Source organism: Carcharodon carcharias, chromosome 7, assembly GCF_017639515.1.
Source record: "Carcharodon carcharias isolate sCarCar2 chromosome 7, sCarCar2.pri, whole genome shotgun sequence".
Classification (NCBI taxonomy): domain Eukaryota; kingdom Metazoa; phylum Chordata; class Chondrichthyes; order Lamniformes; family Lamnidae; genus Carcharodon; species Carcharodon carcharias.
Genome location: NC_054473.1, coordinates 72,553,289 through 72,579,191, shown reverse-complemented (window position 1 = coordinate 72,579,191; position 25,903 = coordinate 72,553,289). Strand labels below are relative to the sequence as shown.

Here is a 25,903-nt window from a genome sequence, read left to right as displayed (position 1 = left end):
ACAATTTAGCCAAACGTGAGGTGGTTCACTTTGCTAGGAGGAATAAAGAGCCATGTTTGAAGGGAGTGTGGATCAGAGATCAGGGTTCACTTTGAGTGTGACTCAATGTTGGCAACACAAGAGCTCCAGTAATCAGGTGATGGTACATGGCTGCCCTTTCTCCCTGGTGCTCCAGTCTTGGTACCTGGCAGTCTCCACTTGGTGTTTCATTGCAACCAATATAGCAGTAAGATAAATATTTAAATGCTTGACTGGGACGAATTTTACCCTACCAAGCCAGCTGTCTTTACTACAGATGTGGAGCATTTACTTGCAATGATGATACAGAAACACTGGGTGACGTGTTAACACTAAATTACGCTGGAGGGAGCAACTTTATTAGGTCAAGCTAAGTTCAGGTTCTATGGTAAGAATGAGCCAAATTGGACCAACCAATTCCTCTGAGGCACTTTGGTTATGTGATGAGTTGGAGGACCAATGATGACAGTAAATTGACATGATAAACTGATAGCCGGCGACATTTGGTCCAGCACGTAGACACAGACATCATAATGGCATGCAAATAGAGCTGTTTGATGTGTGGCTCCTGGGACTGTGTCTGAATGTACATCCTACGCTGTCAGTATTTGATTTCTGGAGCCCATTAGATTTAATTGCAGCCAATTATAGACCCATTGACTTCCACTGGGAAAGGTCATTTCCAACTCAGTTGAGTCCAGTGTTACAGCCCTATATCAGAAGACAGGGTTAATGGTTCCTATTAGTAAGTTGTTGTTGAAAAATGTGCCTTGAAAAAGCAACACCATAAGGAAACATTTGCATTTGATCCCCAATCCCATCCTAACCATTGAGGCACACTTTGAATGTTATGGGATTGTGATCCCTCTCTAAGCATCAATAAAACTGAGGCAAAAGGATTTCAGTGTAGCCAAATGTGAGGTTATCCATCTTGGACCTAAAAGGCATAGAACAGTGTACTTTCTAAATGCCAAAGAGCTAGAAATAGTGGAGACCTAAGGAGATTTAGGTATCCAGATACATAGATCATTAAAATGTACAGGTACAGAAATTAATTAGAAAGGCGAATGGAGTACTGGCCTTTTTATCTAGAGGACTACAATATTAGTGAGTAGAAGTCATGCTTTAGCTTTTATAAAGTCCCAGACCACACCTGGACTACTCTGGATAGTGCTGGGGACTACACCTTACGAAGGATATAATTGCTTTGGAGGGAGTGCAGCATAGGTTTACCAGAATCAGATCTGGACTCCAAGGGTTAAATTACAAGGAGAGGTTACACAAACTAAGGTTGCATTCCCTGGAATTTAGAAGGCTAAGGGGTGATTTGATCAATGTTTTCACGATATTAAGGGGGACACAGAGTATAAGAGAGAAACTATTTCTGCCGGTTGGAGAGCTGAGGACCAAGGGACATTGTGCAAATCTGGGACAATTCTGCCCTAAGTGCGGTAGCAGGTGGGAAAAAAGTCGTTTTACCCACTGGCCGCAATGGTGGGTTTTCGCACTATATCGTCCCATTCCTGCCTCATCAATAATTATGCAGCCACTGGAAATATATCTGCTCACTGGCAGTCGGCCTCCGATTTTCCCACCACGCTGCTACCTCGCTGCTTCCTCACTCCGGGCACCATATTTAAACAGCAGCCACGTGCTCACTTCTCAATGCCTGCAGCCCAGAAATGTTCCACTGAAGACATGGTCCCAAAATTAAAGAAGGGTGCAGCTCCCTGATTCAATGATGCATCCCTGGAATGCCTTCTGGATGCTGTGGAGGCCCGTTATGATGTCCTTTTACCCCCGCTCTGGCTGCAGGAGGCCCATCAGTCTCACCACTCTTGACTTGCCAGGTGGTGGCAGAGGTGATCAGTTTCAATGCTGCATAGAAGGGGTGGGTCATCCAGTGCAGAAAACGGATCTTATCAGTGCCGCCAGGGTAAGGAAACCATCTCCTCACTCTAACCTCACACGCACAAGACCATCTCACATTCACTGCCATCTCACTCACTGCCAGCTCAAGGGACATCACCACTCACTCTCTCACATACACCCTCACATCTCCATCTGGCCTCATCTCCTCTGTAGACTGCTTCCTCAGACCTCACCATCTTGAGGCCACTTGCACAGATCAACATGCGTCTCCCACATACACCCTAGGATGACACCCCACTTCCCCAGTAAAGCCTGCACCCTGCAGCCTCTTCCCTTGGCTGAGGCCACTTCTCCCCCTACCCCAAGCAAACCCTAGTCCTCCAGCTGTTGAAAAGCCACCCCGCCTTACGGTTGGTCTGGTAGGTAGACACCTGCCTGTAATCCCCTCCTAAAAGTGATGTGGTGCTGCCTGTAAAGCCTGGTGCTGATGACTGTGAGTGCTGCCTGAAGTAAGGGAGGCAAACAAACCTCTAAGTCCCAAGTGAAGTGCAGCTCGCCAGGTGTACGTCGCTTATGTACAGTTGTGAAACACATCGGTGTGATTGCGTGCTGATGTACCCAGATGATCCAGCATGGTGGGGTGGGGGGGTGATTCCGGCGAGCAGGGTATATAATGATTTACTAAAATATTGAAATTAGGTCCCCGATGTGCAATGGCAAGAAACGCGGCCCACCATTGACGGGTGGAGTGGACGATCGCAAACTGGTTTCATGCTGGCGTGTAACCAATTTTTGGCTGCCTCGCCATGTTGTTTCCCCCTCCTCCAACCACCCGCCATGATGCCCAACGCTAATGGGGCCAAAAAATTACAGCCATTGTCTAACTATTAGAGACAGACCTTTTAGGAGTGAAATTAGGAAACAATTCTACATGCGAAAGGTAGTAGAAGTTTAAATATCTCTTCTTCAAACAGCGATTAATACTAGATCAATGTCAAATTTTAAATCTGGGATTGATAGTTTTTTTGTTCACCAAAGTTTTGAACAGATATGGGGAAAAGGCAGGTATATGGATTTGGGCTGCAGATCAGCCATGAGCTCTTTGAATGGCAGAACAGGCTCAAGGGGACCTGTTTCTATATTCTTCTTTGCCCAAAGCCTTATTTCTGTTCAGTTGTCAGCCTGGGTTCACTTATTACTTCTGGAACAGAGCACAGTGAGTTCAAGCCCCAGACTCCTGAGATGCAAGCACAAAATCTAAACTGATACTGAGGAGCTCAATAGGCTCAGAAATGTTGCCTTTCAGATGAGATGTTAAACCAAAGCACTGGTTGTCCCCTCGGGTAATAAAAGATCTCATTGCACTATTTAAAGTGGAGCTGGTGATCTCCCCAGTGTTCTGACCAATATGTATCCCACACCCAATGCCACTGGGGACTTGAGTGAGTTGCTGTTTATGGGACCTCTCTGTGCGCCAACTGGCTGCTGCATTTCCCTATATTGCAACAGTTATTACACTGCAAACGTACATCTTTGGTTGTGAAGCAGTTGAGTATGTTCTGAGATTGCAAATGGTGCTAAATAAATGACAATTCTTTTATCTATCCACCTGCTCCTCTTTGCCCATGTTCTTAATTTTAATCCATTCACTGCTACCCCCACCACCAAGATCAAATGTGAGTGGGTAGTAAAGACTGAAGTTCAACCCCTGATTTCCTCAATCTTCCGGTACCTTGGGATCGGGCTCCTAGGCCACAATTATTTAATTCCCTATCAGTTCTCCTCCCCCAAGCTGTTTATAGGAAGAATAAACTGTCGTGTGTTGAAGCAGTGACAACTATTTGAAATCTGTTATCCATTTGTACCCCAGCATAATTTCTCCAACTCTCTCTCATCTCCTGGCCACCATCAGGGTCAAAGTCATCAGACATAGTCCTTGGGCAGAATTTTTCGCTGAGTGGGCGGGCTCGTGCCTGACCCATTCAAGCATAAAACTGCGCATGATGATGTTGGACATCTCAATATGTCATCACGCCCTCACATAATATTTTGGTCGGCGGGTGCACGTGGGTGCCGGAGCTGCACCAGCCATTAATTAAAAGGCCAGTTAAGGCCATTAAAAAGGCAATTGATGCTGATTTTTCGTTGCCCGGGCGGATTTCGCACTAGTCTCATGGGCAAAGCAGGCAGACGGCCAGCCGACAATTTCAAAAACATCATCCATGGGTGGGATAAAAAGGGCCAGCAGCATTGCCAATGTGAGTAGTGAGGAGTTTTGGAGATAGTTTGCTGCTGGTGACTTGGCAGCTTCATCTCTATTTGGGGCTTCATTCTTAGCATTTCCAAGCTTCATTTCAGGACTCCTTGGTGTCTCTCCAGAGAATTCATTTCATGTGGACCCTTCCAGGTACCAATCTTCTGTTACCCTGGTAATGGGGATTGTGGTCGCTGCTGGTGGCACCTGCTCTGAGGAGGAAGAGGGGGGGAGGAGGCCAGGTGTCCCAATGCAGCTTCCAGGGGAGGGACCTATGGGAAGAAAGTGCAAGCACAAGGGGCGCAGGGCCAGCAGGTAGTCTAAGGCGTTAGGGGCCATAGAAGATGTCACTATCCTGCTGCCAGGGTTTACAGGTGACGATGCAGCTCCCTCAGTATGTCTGACGTGCAATGCCATAGGAGACTCTGCCTCTCAGGGAAGACCATTTGTCAGATAATCGGGCATGAGATCAGCTCCTACTGTGTGGGTGGACACCCCATGCCAGCAGCTCTGAATGTCACAGTGGCCCTCAACTTCTATGCCTCTGGTTCTTCCAGGGCTCAGTGGGAGATCTGTGTTGAGTAATCCAATCAGCTGTCCACAGTTGCGTCAAGCTGGTGACAGAAGCTCTGTTCATGCGGGTATTGACTTTCCTTCATTTCTGTATGGATGAGGCCAGCCAGGCTGAGCGAGCCAGGGGCTTTGCAGTAATTGCTGGGTTCCCCCATATCCAAGGTGCCATCGACTATACACACATGGCCATCAAGGAGCCAGTGGATCAGCCGTGTGTCTTTGTTAACAGGAAAGGATTCCACTCGATGAAAATCTAGTTGGTGTGTGACCACAGGATGCAGCTTCTGCAAGTCTGTGCTCTGTACCCAGCAGCTCCCATGATGCTTACTTCCTGAGACACTCCCAAGTGTTGAGGCTCTTCAGTGCTCCAGCCTAATTGGATCGATGACTTGGGTGATAAGCTATCTTTTCAAGGGATAGCCCTTGTGACGCCTCACCCAAGAACAGAAACAGAGCAGCGTTATAACAGGAACTATACATCCACAAGGATGGTGATAGAGAGAACCATAGATTCACTTCTGATGCCTGGACCGTTCAGGGGGTGCACTGCAATACCCCCCAGAGCGGGTATCACTGATAGTTGCGCTCTCCACAATCTGGCACTGACAAGGTGGGTACCCACAGGAGGAAGAGGATCTTGAGGCAGCTGTACAGGCCACAGAGGATGAATCCAGTGGTGAGTCAGAAGAGGAGCACGGTGAGAACACTAAGGGCATGGAGGCAGACCTCGGTAACCTCCAGGGAGGCAGGGACACCAGGGACATCTTGATCCAACACTCCTTCAGCTAGGCTGCCAAATAAGTGCTATCACCTCATGCCAGGGCTGCTGCCTCCATCACAGATGTCTGCAGTAACTCTTTCCTTTGACCCAAAGTTCACTCAGCGCCTGTGCAATAATGTTTCGAGTCACCCACATCCAGCATTACTTACTGGCGTACCTGCACCACATTAAATAAAAAAAGGTGAAGCACTCAGGCCATTACAACAAAAGAAAATTTATCTCATGTTGACAGTCAAAACAAATTAACAGAACCTTCTCTGGTCTTCTGAGCGGACCAGTAGACATAAACAAAACATTGCATAACAGAAGATCACCAGTGACCAGTCCCTCTTGTGCTTATGGTGCCTTAAACTTATGTTTGCGAGTGCTCCATCTAGGTGCTCCCCCCTCGTTGGCACCGGCATTGGAGACAGCCTACTGAGTCTGCTGTCCTGTTGGCCTTGATGACCTTGGCGGTCGTCCTCTGGCCAGTGGAACCTGTGCTGGCCCCATCTTGGGGGTGAGCTGCCAGTTCCATGGCTGGCATCTCTCCAGTCGCTGCAGCCTCATCAGATGCCACCATCACTGGCAGAGGAGCTGCTGCCATCATCCAGGGCGCCCTGAGAGGAGCCCGCAAAGACAACAGGTAGCTCGTGTGCCAATGTTAGGTCACTCTGAATCTCCCTGCTCACCACTGGACGGGCACCCAGGTGTACTACTGGGCACCTCATCCATCTCCCACACGGACACTGGCCACCTGAGGTCATTGCCTGTGTGAGGGCTTGCAGGTCCGAATGCAACCTTATGAACCCCTGATTCTGTTCCTGGAGCTGCCTCTCCATGAGAGTCACCAGTCTCTCAATGGAGGAGGCATTATGCTCGGCCATGACGGTCAATGCTGTGCTGATGCTCCTCATGGACTCCTCCATAATGGAGACTATGGTGCGCATACCCTCAAGGATCTCTGCCAGATCCTCCCACATATCTCACTGGACTTCCAGCATCTGCCGCCTAATGGATGACTCCAGAGGTTCATCACCTGCCTTCAACCAAGCATCATCCTGGTCTCCAGCAGTCCTCTGACTGCTGGCGCCCTGGACACTCTCTGCCTTCACCTGCTCCTCAAGGGAGTGTGAAGTGCCCTCACCAATGTGCACCAATGTTCTAACCGAAGATCTAATGCCCACTGAGGTGCTGGTACTTGCGCTGGTGCCTGGTCAAGAGAGTAGGTTTGACACAGGTGCATGTGAAGCCTGCTGATCCTCTGGCGTCAGGGGTGGGTCTTTGGGGTCCTGCGATTGGGTGTGCAGTGGTAAACCCAAGGGAGAAAAATGACATGTCATTAGTTTAAGCCATCACATTTTCACTGTGCATGCCAGGCACCCTGGTGAGACCATGGAGATCTGCATCATGGTGCCATCATCTTTCAATGATCAATGGGGACTCCAGGTTTGAGGCTCCCATCAATGAAGAGACTACACAAGAATGTTTGCACCATCTGAAACTCTCACCTCTGTGCGCTGCACTCTTATCTTCATCTGACACCCCAGCATCTCCGCGGCTGGCTGACGAGGTGCGTGGCACCATCTAGCTCCAAGGCCTCCTGCTCGTATTTGGTTAGGATTAGAAGGTTAGCGGGGTCTCCGCCGGTCCGCAACCTTTCGATGGTGTTATGGGTTGTCTTCCCCTGAAAGGACAGCATGGGTTAGTCTGCTCTCTACCTGTAGCGTCATTGCAGCTTGGCCAACCCCAGCTGGGGAATACCTTGCAGGGCACATCTGAGTGGTGGCCCTCAAGGCGCAAGACACTCAGTCCAAGCAGCCAGGGCTGACCCCCTTGGCCAGCTCCAGCATCATTGACAATTGGCACTCAGACTCTAACACCCCTGAGCTCCACAGGGGGATGGCCAGACCTTATCACTTCTGCACACTGACCCATGCCAACACGGTACTCACCGTTCCTGAGCGTAGCAGGTCATTAGACCTCTTGTGGCACTGGACCCAGGTGCACCGCACAACGTCATGGCTTCTGATCAGTCCTGCCGCCTCATCCCAAGCTCGTTTTGGAAGGTGGGTGGCCTCCTCCTTCCTTCCCTGGGACAAGGGTGTCCCTCCTGGCAGCCACCACCTCCAAGGGGATTACGAGGCACTCATCAGAAAACCGGGGGGGGGGGGCGGTGGGGTGGGGGGGGGGATCGAGTGACCACTGGACCTGCCCTCCTGCCTGGGGTCTGCAACTGCATTTGAATCCATCATAATTCTCAATCGCCTGTTGACAACACCGAAGGTGGCTTCGTAGCCGACAGCCTTCCAGGGCCTGACCGTACCGGTTTTATACCTGCCGCCGGGTCGCCATTGAACTCAGCGGCTGACAGGCCTCCGCCCCTGCCCAGCCCTTCCCAAAGATTGGGGAGCCCCCATTCGCGCTTGGCGGGCTTTAATTGACCCACCAGCGTGAAATCGCAGTTGGGGGCTGATTGTGGGCAACGGCACCTTTCCCAGCCACTACAGGGCCTGTTGATTGCACACACCCTCGGAACTTTTGCTATATTTTCAAATGGCGCATAATGTGCCTAATATGGTGATCTCCGCAACGGAACAAAGAAATACAGAGGTGTACATGATATCCAGGTAAAGATTATTTGCATTCAGGATGCAGTGGGGTTGATTTAACTTGGTCAAAAGTGTTTGTGATATTCTAACAACCTCAAAATAGGATCAGTAGATGAAGTGTACCATTGTCACTGCCAGTCAGGCCTCTGCCATCTTTGAAGGGGCCTACTGCTGGGTGGGTACTGTACATCCCTGTATCGGGTGGTAGGTCCTTTTTAATAAGCAAATTGGTGTTCCCTCCCAGGTACCAGTTTGGGAGACAACTTGGCACAGCCTGCAATGTGCACATTGTAACCTGTACAGCTGAAGAGGCCCCAAAACAGTAGTTTTAAATTGACTTTGTGGGACCAGGAAGAGCAAGAGTGCACTTCCAATCTCCACAAAAATAACTGGGGCAGCTGTCACACCCAAGAACCCTGCCCTGTGATAGGATGCTGTCCCTCTCCACCTTGTCCTAAGGCAGGGTCAGCTTCAGGGCCGCCCAATATTGCACTGGCCTAGAAGCAGCGAGCTGCCGTGAAACACCTGTTTCCTGCCCTCAGCCTGCCAGGGATATGGTGCTAAAATCCTGTCGCCAACACTTGGCCCAGTTTATTGGGTATCTGGCTGCGGAGCTCCCCCACTTGATGGCCAAAATCTACAACCAGTGAGACCCATTGAACTTTGCTGTGCACATTGTTTACAAGTACAAGAGATTGCGCCATTCAGTGGTGCTGAGTTTGAGTGAGTAGCAATGATCTTTCACAACAATGAATCACATTATCAGTGGGTGAATCCATGATGTACGTGGGTTGAATCTTCCTGCCAGATGGTAAGCACAGCATTGACGATCAGCTACACATTACACACCCAGCCCATTTCTTATTCTTTGAAATCATTTGGGCTTGCTGTATATCAGCAGTTGACCTGTAACTCCTGTAACCTGTTACTACCTGGCAGCAAAGGTTAAAATCTAGTGCACTGATTCACAATCTAGCGGCTCCCCGAGTGTGATATGCAACTTATAATACAAACAGGTTTCTCCCCCAGGAACAAGAGGTGGGGTGAAGAATGAAACAGTGGTGCTGGATGGGGATTGTTGACATTGACTCTGAAATCGCCGCACTGGAATATGTCTGTGCAGCAAAACCTCAACTCAACAAAATCTTAATCGCCAACCCCACTCATTCCAGACATTCCAGGTTTCAACAGCACCACTATTTCTATTGGTTTGATCTGATTAAATACCTGAGTGATTTATGATTCCAGTAGTGCAAGAAAAAATAAATAAATTCGGAGAGCGGCAATACCTGCGGGTAGACTAAACGGATTGTTGATTTTTCAGGAGATGCAATAAGGCAGATGGGTGCTTTTTGTTAGTTCCTAAGGATAAGAGAGATAATAGTCCACGGGAGTGATTGCCAGCAGGCTGTTGCCAAGTATGCCCAGGTTAGATATGGCAAGGGCTGGTTAAAAAATTGGTATCTGAATCGACAGTTTCATACTACCCCGCAAAGCCAAAATAACCCCAAGGCTGGCTAATGGTTTTCAAGTCACTGATATCAGTGGCATCTGTTACCATCAACTCATGTTTATTGTCCATCCCTAGTTCCCCTGAGAACGCTTGGCAGGGCTATTTTCTAGAGTGGCTTCAAGTCCATGTGATAAAGGTGCTCACTTAATGTATGCCTTACAGCGTTTTGATGCTGAGTGACTTACTAGGACACTTGAGAGGGCAGTTAAAAGTCAGCCAAGTTGATGCAGGACTGTAGTCACAATATGTCAGACTGTAAGAGGACAGGTATCCTTCGCAGAAGGATGTTTGTTTTTCTGACACTCCAACAGCTTGACGATACCAGCATTTTGTTACAGATTTTTAACCACTGAATTCAAAAATTCCACCTGCTGTGGTTGGAATTGAACTCAGATTTTATGGATTATTGGTGCAACAATTTTACCACACTACAGTACCCTGTCTTCCAAAGTGATAATAAGTATATTGTCTTTTTATCCCCCAGTTATACTGGCCAGCCACACCTGAGAGGATAGATGAATGCAAAATGGCTGGGAAGGACCCTGATGTGAGTATTTACCATTAGGAGTTGTGTTCAAATAGAAACTTAATGATACTTAAAATAAATCCTGCTCCAATAACTGTACTGCAAAAAATAGATTTTCATCAGGCAGCAGCAGAAACCACTTATTTCCTGAAGGAGAATTTTTTTATGTTCGTGAAGTTCAGAGACTCTAATTCTGGGGTATGGAATGTCATCTCATTTCAAGCATCAAGGATCGAGTATGGCCAGGCTAGGTAGCACAACACAGTTAGATGCAAAGTAGGCACCTTCTACTCTGGCACAACTTCAGAAGAATTGTCCCACCAGTTCCCCCTTATACATCTTCCACACCAGCCATCCTGTGGCCTTGCGGAATGGGAATACTGAAATTGGGGCAGTTTTGTACTGTGCTAGAAGTTGCAGCAGTCCCATCATCATTTTACACAGCATCTTAACATGGAATGTAACTGAGATATCCTCCCATTCAACTCTGCAGGTTGCAGACAGGTGCTAACCTACCATACCATTCAGACTCTTTTTTAAATACAAAGAAACCTTTTTTTTTTCTCCCACCTTTTTGTTAGGTGGTCTTCCCTGTGCCCTAATAATGTTTGACACACTGAGCAGATGACAGGCTCCCAGGCCTCTGCCAGTGCCAATCTTCAGCCAGTCATTGGGAGGGGCATGAGAGTGGTACAGCGATGATTCACCTGGAGGAAATCCTTGGTGGCTATTCCTCAGCTCAAGAGTGATATTTCAACAGCGTCTCAGGTTTCTATTATCTCCAAGCAGCTCATTCACAGATGTCACTAGGAAACATCCCATAATGAAGCTACAAGATGAATGAGTTATTCATTCTGAAATGATGTACTCAGTGTAGCGAAGCAATGATCCCATGTATTGCTGCCTAATGGTAATGCTTGGCCAGCCTGACTTGACAGCTTTGAGGAGCGGGTGGTACCGGAAATTCCCACCCAAAGTCAACAGACTTTTGGCTGCCCCTCCAGATTTTTCGTCCCACCCAAAGAGACTCCCACTGTGGGCGAGACTGGAAAATCCAAGCCATGCTCATTAAAACGAACCTTGTTTTTGAATGTTTATCTAATTATTTCCCTGAATTTACCTCCATTTTTAAGTGTGTCACTTTAGGAGACCCTAGCATTAGCATATGAGACTGGGATGCTGTTATGATTCCCTTGAGCTGATAGCTTTTTTAAAAAGAGATTACTTTCCCATCAGTGGCAGAAAGAATTGCACAACACAATTCCACGTCTTGGGCCTTTTGCTGTAAAAATAAACTAAAATCAACATAGATCAAACATTGCTTAAAAAACAACTAATACACCAAACTAATGAAAAGGTATTTTCACATTCACTAATTAACACAATCAAGATATTTCTTATAAACCCTTTATCTGTGGACCACCCTTCTGGCAGATGTATAGCATTACACAAAGAAGTCCCAAGTTATTCCCAGATGTTCCAGCAGGCTCACTTGTCCTTGCTGCACTAGGTTAAAACTTCCAGTGTCCTTTGAAAATTGTTCCACTCCACCTGAGTACTCGAGAGCTGACTTTCGTTAGCAAGGCCAACCTTGGCGACTCTTTGTTCCTTAAATCTCCAAAAGTCTTGTCTCTTCCGTCCTCTTCTTCTAGAACAGAAAACCAGTTCTCACAAGCATCCTGCTTGGTTGCTAACACTTAAAAGTCTTTTTCTGCTCTTCACAGCAAAAGCTGCTTTGCTTCTCCCTATGGCTTCAAAAGGCAACCATCCTTTATCCGTGAGTTACTGTGTCAATGTGTTAAAAACTGTCACTTGCTTTGAATAGATTTCAGTTTGAGTTTCAACCCAATGGCAGCCAAATCAAATGGGCCTGTCTCTGAGCGGAGGTATTTAGTATGACCTCATCATTCCCTTTGCAGAACACTCTCTCTCTTTCACTTTAAATTAAAATATAACTGCCATGTTAAGTCCAGCATTCATAGCAATGTTCAAACCATGTAACTTCTCAGATTGGTGGAAAGCTAAGGGATTGAATCCTACAAACAGAGCAAAACCTGAAGCATAAATAACCACTGAACTTTTTTAACTGGAAAGATAGACCATGTAGTCAAATAGATTAGCATGCAGACATTTCATTTCTTGGACTCTCTCAATTTGCATCCTAGTAATGTTTGGGTTGAAAGGACACAGGAGGGGTAATTTAAAATTTAAAAGGCTGGTTTCCCACTACATTTGTCGATTGCAATGCAGAAACTGGCCTATTTATAAAGGATCACTCTTTGAACCTTTTCTAAATTGTAACTGTGACTTGGAAAAAGCTCTAATTGTAAAATTATGTCCCCGAGAACCCTCTCCCCAAAAGGCTTTAGACACTGGGATAATTAACTGATGATTGATAGATTTTTAGCTGGAAAAACTCAGCAGGTCTGACAGCATCTGTGGAGAGGAATACAGTTAATGTTTCGAGTCCGTGTGACTCTTCATCAGAACTAAGAAATATAGAAATGAGAAATGAGGTGAAATATAAGCTGGTTGAGGGGGATGGGACAGGTAGTGCTGGATAGAGAGCCAGTGATAGGTGGAGGCAAAGAAGAGATTGCCAAAGATGTCATAGACAAAAGACAAAGGGGTGCTGACAGTGGTGATGTTATCTAAGGAATGTGCTAATGGTGATATTAAGGGTAGAAAGCAGGACAAGCAAATGACAGATAGCCCTAGTGGGGGTGGGGTGGGGGGTAGGGATCGAAGTGGACTGAAAGGTGGAGATAAAACGATAGATCGAAATAAATTTAAAAATAGGTGAGAAAAGGAAAATATATTTAAAAAATTATAAATTATTGGAAAAAGGGGCATCGAAAGGGGGTGGGGATGGAAGAGGGAGTTCATGATTTGAAGTTGTTGACCTCATTGTTAAATCTGGAAGGCTATAAAGTGCCTAGTCGGAAGATGAGGTGTTGTTCCTCCAGTTTGCGTTGAGCTTCACTGGAACAATGCAGCAAGCCAAGGACGGACATGTGGGCATGAGAGCAGGGTGGAGTGTTGAAATGGCAAGCGACAGGGAGGTCTGGGTCCTGCTTGTGGACTGACCAAAGGTGTTCCGCAAAGCAGTCACCCAGTCTGCGTTTGGTCTCTCCAATGTAGAGGAGGCTGCATTGGGAGCAGCGAATGCAATAGACCAAATTGAGGGAAGTGCAAGTGAAATGCTGCTTCACGTGAAAGGAATGTTTGGCCTCTTGGAGGGTGAGGAGGGGGGAAGTAGAGGGGCAGGTGTTGCACCTTCTGCGGTTGCATGGGAAGATGCCCTGGGAGGGGATTGAGGTGTAGATGGAGGAGTGGACCAGGGTGTCCCAGAAGGAATGATCCCTGCAGAAAGGCACCAGAAGGGTGAAGGGAAGATGTGTTTGGTGGTGGCATCATGCTGGAGTTGGTGAAATGGCAGAGGATGATCCTTTGAAAGTAGAGGCTGGTGGGTTGATAAATGAGGACAAGGGGGACCCTATCATGGTTCTGGGAGGGAGAGGAAGGTGTGGGGGTGGATGCACAGGAGATGGGCCGGACACGGTTGAGGACCCTGTCATCAAATACAGAGGGATGAAACCAATCAAATTAGCACCTGCAAATGTATAATTCACATAAATTGTTATTAAAGTGAGATTAAATTTTGAGTTCGTCCATAGTCTGAGTTTTTTTTTGCACTGGAAAGTAACAAAAACTTCTTGATTTCTTTGCAGCTGGACTGTGGCAACTTCTTGAGGGTCCTCCATTTCTACAACCAAACCCACCTGTACGTCTGTGGGACTGGAGCTTTCCACCCACGCTGTGCATACATTGCCACGTCGATATTCAACAGGGTAAGTGTGTGAGGTACCACACATTCATTTAGCAGCCAGCCAGTTATGGCACAAGAGACTATGCATGATGTGGCACCAGCTGGTAGTCTCAACTGGAGGGTGATGAAGAGAACAAGAAATAGAACATTTGCATTGTCCTTTTCTGATGGTGAGGTTGATTGGATAGGGGCGGAAACATTATTCTGCTTCTAACCTATTTCTATATATTATGGCCAGAGAGTCATAGACTGTGACTTATATTTGCCAACAGTGGGTGAGGTTATTCATAATTAGCGCACACTGTGAAAATTGTCCTCATGATGTGTAAGAGAATTTTTCTGCCAAGCAATATGAAACATCCAGCACCATGTGGAGAACAGGCATATTATTTTTAGTATCTCTTCACCCTTATGGCTGAGGCAGCTTGACATTGCTTCTCCACCCTGCAGTACACCCTGGATTGAGTAAGATTGCAGTGAGTCACTGTTATCCAATAGCTTTACTGCATCACTTTCCATAGTATTACAGCTGATAGAGGGAGATGTATTGTTTTAATAGGAGGCAAAATCCTGTGGAAAGTTTGGAGCAGACGATTTAAGACACTTTATCTGGACTGCACTGCGGAATCTTCAGTTTAGAGCTTGGCCATTCTAGGGTAAAATCATGAAGCACTTTGTCACACAAAGGTTAGTGCAAATTGAGAACGCTTTCCACCCACTCCCCACCACTGCCACAAAAAGGCTGGGGGTCACTGAAAATTTGAAGGCTGGGACCAACAGATGTCTATTAGGTAAGGGTGCAAAGAGATATGAATGGAGGTCCTGTGGTGCAGTGGTAGCCTCCCTATCTCTGGGCCCGAAACTCCGAGTTCAAGTCCCACTTCAGGAGTTGATGGCCTTGGAAGGTGCATTCATAATGTGGTCAAACAGGTTGATTATCAGCCTTAAATCCTTCCAATACACCTGATGGCAGATGGTAAGAATGGGAGGGTTTCCTGGTCAGCCATACTGTAGAAAGCAATAGTAAACCACTGCAGTACTTTGCCAAGTGTTATCACAGACCAATTCAAAGGAAGTCCTTGGTTGTCAACACCCTGTTAGGGCATGGTCCCTGAAGGAAGCAGATCAAGAGATATGGAGATCAGGTGAGAAAAGGAGTTGAGATACAGATCAGCAATGATCTAATTGAGTGGTGGAGCAGGCTTGAGGAGCAGAATGGCCTCTTGTTCCTAGGTAGCAAGAGACTGACATGGTTGTCTTCGGTGGTGAAGAAAAACTTTGTTGTAATCATCACAACAAACAGTGGCAGGCAGGCCAAAGATCTTTGTAAGAAATTATAAGGGAGAAAGTAGGAAAGAAATTATAAGGGGGAAAGTAGGAAACAGGGCCAGTTTCCAAATGCGCATCATCAACAGGAAGCCCTGCATGCTCGGTCACTGCCTTTATTGGATGCTCTGCCCACAATTTCCTGCCCAAACACCACAAAAGGTTGGCCAGTGTGCCTGTGACTACCAAATACATGTGGGCTCACCTTTCCCTACCTGTTACCTCTTGCAGCTCTATGACCCTCTGCAATCTCTGTACTCCTTGAATTCTGCACGTCCATGATTTTAATCGCTCCATCATTGGCAGCCATGTTTTCCTTGCCAAGGCCCTGAACTCTCTTAATTCCCTCACAAAATCTATTCACCTCTCTCTCCCTTTAAGACACTCATTAAAATCTCCCTCTGTGACCAAGCTTTTGGTCATCTTTCCTAATACCTCCCTGTGTGGCTCAGTGTCAGTTTCTTTGCTATTGAGACTCCAAACTGGCACAGGACAACTGGAAGATTGTCCCTTAAATGTCTATAATTATTTAGCTGTACTAGTGTCTGCCCAGGGTGGAGAGAGGAGGAGTAAGACAAGCTGCCTCTGCTGAAGTTCATGCTACAATAATATACATTCTCTGGCATCCTTTGAAAAACCATTACATCATCAACTTTCAGTTCATAATCTACATCTTCCTGATGGTGTGCTTTCCAGAGATTTATGCTGTTTATTATGGAAGCTGGTAACAGGCATTCCTTCTGTTCAGTGGGAATCTGGGAGGTCTGTGGAGCATGGTGTCAGACTCTCTCTCTCACTCTCTCCCGCTCTATTCTTAGTGATAAGCCTCTTCTGTACAATTAATTGTATACATAGTATTTGATTGGTGCCTTGGAAACGTTCATGCCCCCAGTCAGAGAGAAGGCAAGAGCAGGTTGAAGGCACCCTGACACCATTGATCTTATCATGTGAAACAGAGATTTTACAAGGAACATTAGCTCGCAGTTCTGGCAACAGCAATCAATGGGAAATCAGATTTTAACCCTCTGAGTGCTGAATTTCTCAGATAATCTCCCAGTGGCAAAGTAGGACTAATTAGGATAGGTTACATTGAAGCAAAACAGTCCTGTTCCGTCACAACCTCAGAATAAACAGAAATGACAAGCATCCTGTCAGCGAGATTCTGTGACTTTGGTAATTTCATTGTTGCCGCTCACCTCCTAGCACAGATGCTCCAGCAGTAGCTGGGACGAGAGTTGGTAATGGTGAAACGTTGACCTCAGCAAAAATTACACATCACCGGCTTCCACAAATTGTAATAGGCTCTTATGTTGCTGGTGAATGTAGGCTTAAAACTAACTAATCAAAAAGGTTGGTAAGTGGACAGATGAGCAAATGCAAAATGGCAACCTCTATATCAAAATAATTTAAGGCTGGGAGTGAAATGAAAGTAGATATCTCTGTTTCCACCAAAACAAATCCCTCTTTTCACTGTACTTTCAGACTGGAAAGGTCATCTGAAGAATCCACTGACAGCAGACCAGGCCAGTGTGTTATTAATTTGCCCATTTTATCTGGGCACACAGAGTGCAGGCTAAGCTCTCCCAAACAATGGAGATTTTGGCATGGGGCTTCACTGACGTAATTCTCCATTCACAAGTAGCTGACACTGGCCTCCTTTCGCCACAGGCAATTCACCTGCAGAAAACCCTGACATGCAGCAGATTTCAATTACTAAATAATTGAACCCCCAACAACTCCTCATCCCCTTGCTGCGGCACCTTCCCATGCAATCGCAAAAGGCATAACACCTGCCCCTTTACCTCCTCCCTCCTCACTGTACAAGGCACCAAACACTCCTTCCAGGTGAAGCAGTGATTTACTTTACTATTTTCAATTTTGTATACCGTGTTTGCTGCTCAGCATGCGGTCTCCACTACATTGGGGAGACCAAATGCAGACTGGGTGACTGCTTTGTGGAACACTTTCGTTCGTCTGAAAGCATGATGCCAACCTTCCTGTCACTTGCCATTCCAATTTGCCATCTTGATCTCAGACTCTAATTTCTGTCTTTGGCCTGCTACAGTGTTCCAGTGAAGCCCAACGCAAGCTGGGGGAAACAGCACCTCATACTCCGAATAGGCATTTTACAGCCACCTGGACTCAACACTGAGTTCAACAACTTCAGACCATGAACTCTGCCCTCCATTTATTTATTTTTGACCCAAGTGCCAGACTATGTCTTGTTCTCATACTTTTGCTTTCAGACAGCACTGACCTTTATTCTTCTATTCACACCTACTCTAGACCAATCCTTTGTTTCTTTAATACTATCATTACCACTCCCTTTGGTTCCATGACATCTTTGCCACTTAATTTCCCCTTCCCTCTAATTTATCCCTGGCCTTCTCTTTTCCCCAACCTGACCCTCCTTGCTTTTGGTCCACCTCACCCCTCCCCCCTTTTTCCACAGCGTAAAACCCATCACATTTTTACCTCTCTTCAGTTCCAAAGAAGTGTGATACTGGACACGAAACGTTAACTCTGTTTCTCTCTCCACAGATGCTGCCAGACCTGCTGAATTTTTCTAGAACTTTGTTTTTATTTCAGATCTCCAGCATCTGCGGTATTTTGCTTCTATGTTCTAGCATGTGTCGCACTGTAGTACTATTACATTGTGTGAGTCAGAATACAGTAATACTGTGTAGTTGAGAGTACAGTGACACTTGTGTCAGAGTACAATGACACTGTCACAAAATGGAACACCACACTTTACATCACATGGTACAGTCACAGTGCTGTACCTTGTCATACACTTCTGACTCCATGAGCAGAATTTTACAGTTCCTTGCGGATCGGTTTGCAGATCGGGGGTAGTGGGGTGTAAAATTCCGTGGGTGCCTTTCCTGCCTTGCACCAGTTGAGGTCTTTAAGCAGTGCGAAGCCCAGCAGATAAGCCTGCGTGAGCCTTGGGTAGAAAAGGAGGGAGAGGGGCCCCTCATTTATGGACCCCCTTCTTTGCCGAGAGGCCAAACCCTCAGAATACATCTGGAATACTGTTTACAGTATTGGCCTCCTTATCTGAAGAAGGGTGTAAATGCATTGGAAGCAGTTCAGAGAAGGTTTACTAAGCTAATACCTGGATTGGGTGGATTATCTTTTGAGGAAGGTTGGACAGGTTAAGCTGGAGTTTAGAAGAGTAAGAGGCAACTTGATTGAAACAAATAAGATCCTGAGAGGTCTTGACAGGGTCGATGTGGAGAGGATGTTTCTCTTGTGGGAGAACTTAGTATTAGCGGCCACTGTTTAAAAATAAAGGATTGCCCATTTAGGACAGAGACGAGGAGAATTTTTTTTCTCTGAGAGGGTTGTGAGTCTTTGGAACCCTCTTGCTCAAAAAGCGGTGGAAGCAGAGTTTTTGAATATTTTAAAGGCAGAGGTAGATAGATTCTTGATAAGAGGGTGAAAGGTTATTAGAGGTAGGTGGGAATGTGGAGTTGAAGTTACAGTCAGATCAGCCATGATCTTATTGAATGGTGTAGCAGGCTGGAGGGGCTGAGTGGCCTACTCCTGCTCCTAATTCGTATGTTTATCTGTTCGTATGGCTCCTCCTCTTCAGTGACTGCCTGCCTGCTTCCAATGTCACAGCTGAGACACACCGTGGGTCTTCAACCGCAGATGAGATGGAAGGCCTGTTTCAAGCCACTTGATGCCCCTCAGGGCGTTAAATGACTGTGCGGCTGCCCGCTGGAGAAGGGGGCGAGTTTTACGGTGACTTTTTCAGCTGAAAGGCAGAATGCTGCCACTGGTAAAATCCTACCCCATAACTCCTCAGCTGCTTTGCCTTTTACACCTGAGAAGTGCTGTGAGTTTGAAAGAAAGACTGGCATTTATGTAGCACCATCTATGACCACATCTGGCAGCATCCTACAACCAATGAAGTACTTTTGAAATCCAAGGAATGGCAAACTCCTGGTTGTGTGTTTGAAGTTAATTAAAGCATTATGTAGTTCAGATATCACTGAAGTAATCTGCTTGAGTTCTCCTTTCACTGTGTAATCTGTTCCAAGTTTCCCACTCAATGTTTTGCATAGTCTCAGCTTCATGCTGTTCTACTGCAATGTGCTTTAACCTGTATAGACCAGCACTTAACTGTTACAAGTAATCAGTCTCTGGTATCTGTCATCCGTGTTTTCTGTTTTATTGCAAAATTGCTGCTGTAGTCCGCAAAGGGTTAATGACCGTAATCATTGCTACTTATCCTGTGATATACAATAGCACCTTTCATAGTCCCTTTCAAGGGAGCTCGTGCAATTAACATAATTGTTGATTGCTAACTTCACCTGCAACAATCAAAAAGATAAATTACGTGTCAATTTCTGACTTGAAACCTTCCACCACCATTGCTGCCCAAGATGGCAATAGGGAACAAACCTGTTGACGTTTTGACAATTCTTAGAATCATAGAATAATACAATACAGAAGGAGGCCATTTGGTCCATCGTGACTATGTCAGCTCCTTGAAAAGAGCTGTCCAATTAGTCCCACTCCCTCCTTTCCCCATATCCCTGCAAATGTTTCCTTTTCAAATGATCCAATTCCCCTCTGAAAGTTACCTGATCAGTCTGCTGATCCACCACGCCCCCTTGATCCCACTGGAGCAAGGCGCTGCCCCTCAAAGCCTGAAGCTCCTGATAACATAGAGCAGCAGGCTAGCCTTCTCAGGTGGAGGCGACTCGAATGGTTTGGGGAGGGCGGTTTGTGTCGAGAGGCCCTAAATTTTCGTGGTGCCTAGAAGCCTAGTCCTGACCCAAAAATTCTTAATTCGGCTCTGGTAATGAAACTTTTACACCAAGGCTTCTGAAAGGTCAGGCTATGTCGCGTTTTTCCATTTGAAGGTAGTAACAGGGGCCCAGATTTTCGTGATGAAGGTGACCCTCTCCATCGTGGCAGAAATGGCATTTCCGATATTTGAGGGGGTGGGGGCTGGAGTCAGGCCGGGGTACACACATGCGCGGTTTACAGAGGCAGCTAGCCATTTAACTCACCAGCTACCTCCAATGAAATGGGATTTTGGTAGGCCAGGAGTGAGAAATCCAGAGTATGCAGATTAGACCAGGTAAGTCTGAAACTGGTGGATTCATTTAGATAGTTTTGGAGAGGTAAGGACATGGTCCTGGGACACTGTTGGGAAAGGAAAGGCACCCTTTGGGATTGTTCAGTGTAAACAAGGGGCTTTAACTTCCGAGCTCCAGCGCATCATATTTGGGGGTTACCTACCCGCTCCCCCCACAGCTCTCTACAGCCCTTGATGCTATGTCCCAGGGACATGCTGCACTGCCCAGATCTTGCCTGGCCTGATTCAGAAGGTCAGGTGAGATGGGATCACTTGGATTGCAAGGTAAAAAGTTTTGTGCAGCATGGCAATCCGACTCAATTGCCACTCCATCGGAACCTACAGTCCATGATTGTGCATGAAAAGTGCATACGCCCATTGGAACTGTCAAATCTGTCAAGGAACTGTCAAAGGATACAAGGTGAGTTGGCATAGGGTGAGTAAGGGAAAAAGATGGTGGGTGGGTGGCATGAGTTGGTACTAAATTGGCATAGGGACTACACAGGGACATGGGGATGTGAGGTGCATGGTGGTTATGAGGGACCTTGCAAGGTGGAGAGTTGGGGATAGTTTGGCATATGGGTATGAGAGGCTGGGGCTGTTGTTGGGGGCATAAGGTTGTATAGGTTAGCATGGATGGGCATGGGGAGTGTGTGTGTATGTGTGTATATGTAGAGTGAGGTGGGTGTACTTAACACAGACCTGGTGGGGGAGGATGCTGATTGGTCGGGTGTGCCTCTGGCACGTGCATAGATATCAACTGAGGTTTGTGCGCATGCAAGCTATCCAATTGGCACAAGACCCGACCACACCCATTTCAAACACTGGCACAGTCCATTTATTAATCAGCCCATCTCTTCTAGCTTTGGCCTAGAGAAAGATCGGGCACTTCCATTTCACCTTTTGTAGCAGATTCCAGTTAAATGCATTGAGAATAAAAGTAAGGAAATGCTCCTACACACAAAGGGTAGTGAATATCTACAATGCTCTCCCCCTAAAAAGCGGCTGAGGCTAGGGGGTAGGTTGAAACTTTCAAAACTGAGATTTTAGTTGGCTAAGGATAGTAAGGAATATGGAACCATGGCGGGTAAATAGAGTTGATCATAGAGAGCAGCTGTGATATAATTGAAGGGCAGAACAGGCTGGAACGATTGAACGGCCTACTCCTGTTCCTATTTTCCCACAATAAGTTGGACACAAAATGTGCCTTTAATGTGCAGCATGATGGGGATGTTGGGAGTCAGTAAATAAAGATCAGTCTGCTCCACTGTATGTCGGGGCATAACTCATATCTGGTCCTTTAGATCTAAAGCCTGTGCTTACACTTGTAGGAATGGTACTGATAAGTTAATGACAAGTAGGTCACTTAATTTAAAGGCAACTGGCTGGATCACCCTTGTAAGCAGTGTCCACCCTGCCACCCCCCACGTGATAAATGGCCATTTGTGAATTGGTTCTCACTGACCCTGTCATGTTCGGTTTGCCAAAGACGCAAGGCCACCAGTAGCGTCCTTTGGAGCTGACAGCTTGTCAACTGCTGGGAGGCTCTGGAATTCATTATGGCTTAAACTGTCAACATGTTGGGAATAACATGAGTGGAAAGGCTGTGTTAGTATTAGGGAGGCATTTCAGCTGTTGGTCGCTTTGCTTGAACCGATGTGTTCAGTTGCATTCAAAGCAGCTCATTGTGGATTCAGACTGGGGGGGGCTTTGGGAGTGTTGATGAGAGAATCAGCCAGTGTAAAGTTCCAGAGCTCCCAGGCAGGTCTGGATCTATAATTTCAGTGCAATTATTGTGTTAACCTAGAGCAGAGCCAGGGGAAGAAACAGTCTGCGATCCTACCCTCCCATCACCCAGTGAGCTGGTGGGGGTGTGGGCAGGTACATGAAAGGCTCAACTGCCTCAACTCATAGTAGAACCAGGGAACGAGGGAGATAGCAACAGCAAATAATCTCAATTGTCCAACAAACACAGTGGAGGGTAGAAAAAAAGACCTGTGTTTATATAGTGTTTATTAAGGCAACCCTACATCTCCTCTAAGATGCCCCTTAAAGCCTACCATTTTCACCAAGCATTTGGTCGTCTGCCCTAATATCCCCTTCTGTGGCTCTACGTCAAATTTTGTATGACAACACTTCTGTGAAATGCTCTGGGTTGTTTTACTCTGTTGGAAGTGCTATATAATTGCAAGTTGTTGTTGTTGTCTGCTTACATTCGTACTACTTGCTCTGTTGTGGTTTGTGATGTGCTTTCGGATGCAAGACATAATCAGAAACTTTTTCACGCAGTGGGTGGTTAGGATCAGGAATGCGCTGCCTGAGAACGTGTTGGAGGCAGGTTCAATCCAAACATTGAATAGGGATTGAGTTATTATCTAAAAAACAAGAATGTGCAGGTTTATGGGGAGAAGGTAGGGTAGTTCCAGGTGAATTGCTCCTTCTGAGAGCCAGCACACATGACATGCCAAATGGCCTCCTCTGAGAAATCCCCAGGGTATGGCGAATTTGGGCGACCACCCCGGACCCTGCACTGTTGGGGGGTCCCGTGCTTCAACATCACAGTGCCAGATATAATACTTTGCACGCATTCATCAGAGTGTACTTGTGTATTGCAAATATCTACTTACGTTACAAAAAATCCACTGAGGGTAATGAGACCATAGGCACTAGGAAGTGAAGTCTTTAGTTTTTCACAGAATCGCACTCATCGTGGGGATGGAACCAGAAGCCACTGTTGAGGGTGACCTTTGGTTGTGACCTTTCGTTTCCTGTTTATTTTGAAGGCATCGGTTTAATTAACGCGAAGGAGTGGCCCTATTGTTATATGGAATACAATGGCTAGCACTAGCAGGGGCAGAGACAAATGGAGAAAATATAGCTTTGGTGTAGAGAAAAGAAAGGAGAGAGAAAAAATCGATAAGACCCTGAAAGTTTCGCTGGAAAAGTTTGTTTTTGGAAGTGTTTTAGCTAGTGAGGAAAATACTGGATTAATGCACTCCAGTGAATGTACCACAGCAGAGGAAGAGAACGTTATTGCAAAATGTACACAGGTTGATGAAATAGCCAATACCTCTGATGCTATTTCCACTGAAGAAATGAATGATCCAGCAAATTAAACATAAGAGGTACAATAAGATATAACTACATTTTAATTATACAGCTGGGCACTATCAGCACTTAACCTGCAGGCTGCAGCTGCCTTTGACGTTCATTGTAACCAGATTTCACCTGTATAAAAATGTTACGGGGGGGCCACTCAGTGTGAATTTCCCTGGGCCCCACACTCCCCTTAGGGATGGCCCTGCTGTAACATTTGTGTTTCAGGCTTGTCCATCTTGCCTGATCAATCAGCAGATGATGTTTGATGTCATGAATATAGGGCCCAAGTCGTTGCTTGGTTAGCTGAAGGACAGAAAATTTCCCTTTAAACTGCAGCAATAAGTCAATGCATTCCAATAGTTTACTCCCTGTCAGCCAACCTGGTTTCTGTTGAGAGATAATTTTCATTTTTGGCCAGTGTTCTCACCTCCAGAAAGATGGGGAAAATCCCAGTGCCTCTATAGTTCACATTCCTTCATTTGAAGGAGGATAATACATTGTGGGATGGGATACAGTAGTCTGTGGCCAAGCGGCCAACTAATAACTATGTGTGTAACGTGTTTGTGAATTCAATTTCCACTCTAGAGACTTCAGTAAAATCTAGACTGATGCTGCAGTGCAGTACTGTATTGAGAGTGTGCAGCACTGGCTTTTGGATGAGATATTAAACTGTGGCTCTGTCTGCCCTCTCTGGTGGATGTAAAAGACTCCATAGCGCCATTTTGAAGAAGAGCAGGGGAGTTATCTCCAGTGTCCTGACCAATAAATATCCCTCAGGCAAATCACAAAGACATGGCCATTATCGCTTTGCTGTTTGTGAGAGCTTGCTGCATGCAAATTGGCTGCTGTTCCTGACATTACAACTGTGACTACACTTCAAGTATTTTATTGGCTGCATGGAGTCTTGGCATATACTGAGTGCGTGAAAGGTACTGTAGAAACGCAGGTTTTTCTTGACGTGCCATACTGACGTTCCTGCAGCCTGCACCCAAGATGTTTTGGTCAGTGAACTTTCTGCTCCCAATGTACTCCAGCTTGTGCTGATAGTGTGTTGGACTTAATCACATGAAATCACTTTGCTGCAATTTGCCTTCTATGGTAAAGTTTCCTTCATTGTATTCAGCCCCTTTCCAATATTTCATCGTGATTTGAAGTTGGAATTCCTGATGTCCTGACCCATTCACTGAAGTAGAGCCGGTGTTATACTGTCCAAAACAGAACTGAGGAAAAGGTTGAGACTGATTTTTGTTAAATTAGAGGAAGTTTAAAATTTCCTAAGGGGCAATATTCAACATGTCTTTCTGTTTCATTACTGCATGTCTGCTGAGCTGTCAATATTGAGGAGGCTTTTAAGGAATGACATTTATGACCAGCAAAAGCAACATAGATTGCAAGCACATTCAAACATGTGCAGATGCTCTCTTGTTAAGAGCCACATTCAAAAAAAAATACCCTTTTTAAGCCAAAGTGAGTGATTGAAGTCCCTAATGTGTGACACAGCCCTTTGTCCTTATTTATCTTGCTAGATTACAACTGTCTGGCCAAATCCTCGAGCAGTACTATTGCTTGTCAACTTCAGTCTGAAGAAACTAATGTGTGCCAGGTGACAGGAATATTTGAGCATTCAAACAAGGTCTGTTGAAGGTTGGAGGAGCTTGTAATGGGATGCTTTCTCTCCTTTTCAATATAAGTTACAACCACAGGTGTTTCAAAGTGACAAATGGACATGCACATGAGCTGAGGCAATTCAACAACTCGAGGGTTATAGTGATATTCTCAACTCCAACACGTGCAGCTAAAGCTGTAGCGAGTATATTTGGTAACACATTCTGTTTCCCTCCTGGGGAAACAGACTGAAAAAGGGTTGTCCTGGGGCCATGCAGAGATTCCATTAATAAGTCGTTGATTCCATATGTATATTTGAGACAACAGATTAAGAAAGAATTTATCCTGCATATTATCCACAGCATCTGGTATGTTTAATTGGGCATACAATTTATTTAATTTTAATATTACTTCAATATGAATTTTAATGGAAAGCACCTTATTTTATAACCTAACTCATTATATCATTAAATTCTGAAAACAATTTAACACGAATGCACACTTCTTTAGAAACATTTCTTACTGCAGACTGAATTTCCTTTGCACCTCATCATTCCATCTGTTTTCTGTTAGCACTTTGAAAAGTTTATGCTCCCTGGGTGTAATAGCAAGTCCCAGTGTGTGCAACTGAGATTTCCAAAAACTACGTTAATCCGTGTTTAGAGATGAGCTAGTTGATGTCAGCCTGAAAGGGGCTATACAGTACAGTGTCCGTGGGTTGGTGGAAGGGTTATGGTAAGGGGGAGTGGTCGGCATTTGAAAATAAGAGAAGTGGGAATCACGCAGAGTTCACACTGAGATTTCCACCTTTGTACAAGTCT

The 25,903-nt window shown here is 45.9% G+C and overlaps 1 protein-coding gene across 2 annotated transcripts in view; it reads left to right on the top strand.

Moving 5' to 3' along the window:
- sema3h (sema domain, immunoglobulin domain (Ig), short basic domain, secreted, (semaphorin) 3H) overlaps positions 1-25,903 on the top strand; it is a 167,254-nt gene that overhangs the window by 65,598 nt on the left and 75,753 nt on the right. For both annotated transcript variants that reach the window (XM_041191590.1, XM_041191591.1), the window contains exons 3-4: positions 10,087-10,149; positions 13,860-13,979. In XM_041191590.1, coding sequence (XP_041047524.1) covers positions 10,087-10,149; positions 13,860-13,979 — 183 coding nt within the window. The remainder of the gene's footprint in view (positions 1-10,086; positions 10,150-13,859; positions 13,980-25,903) is intronic.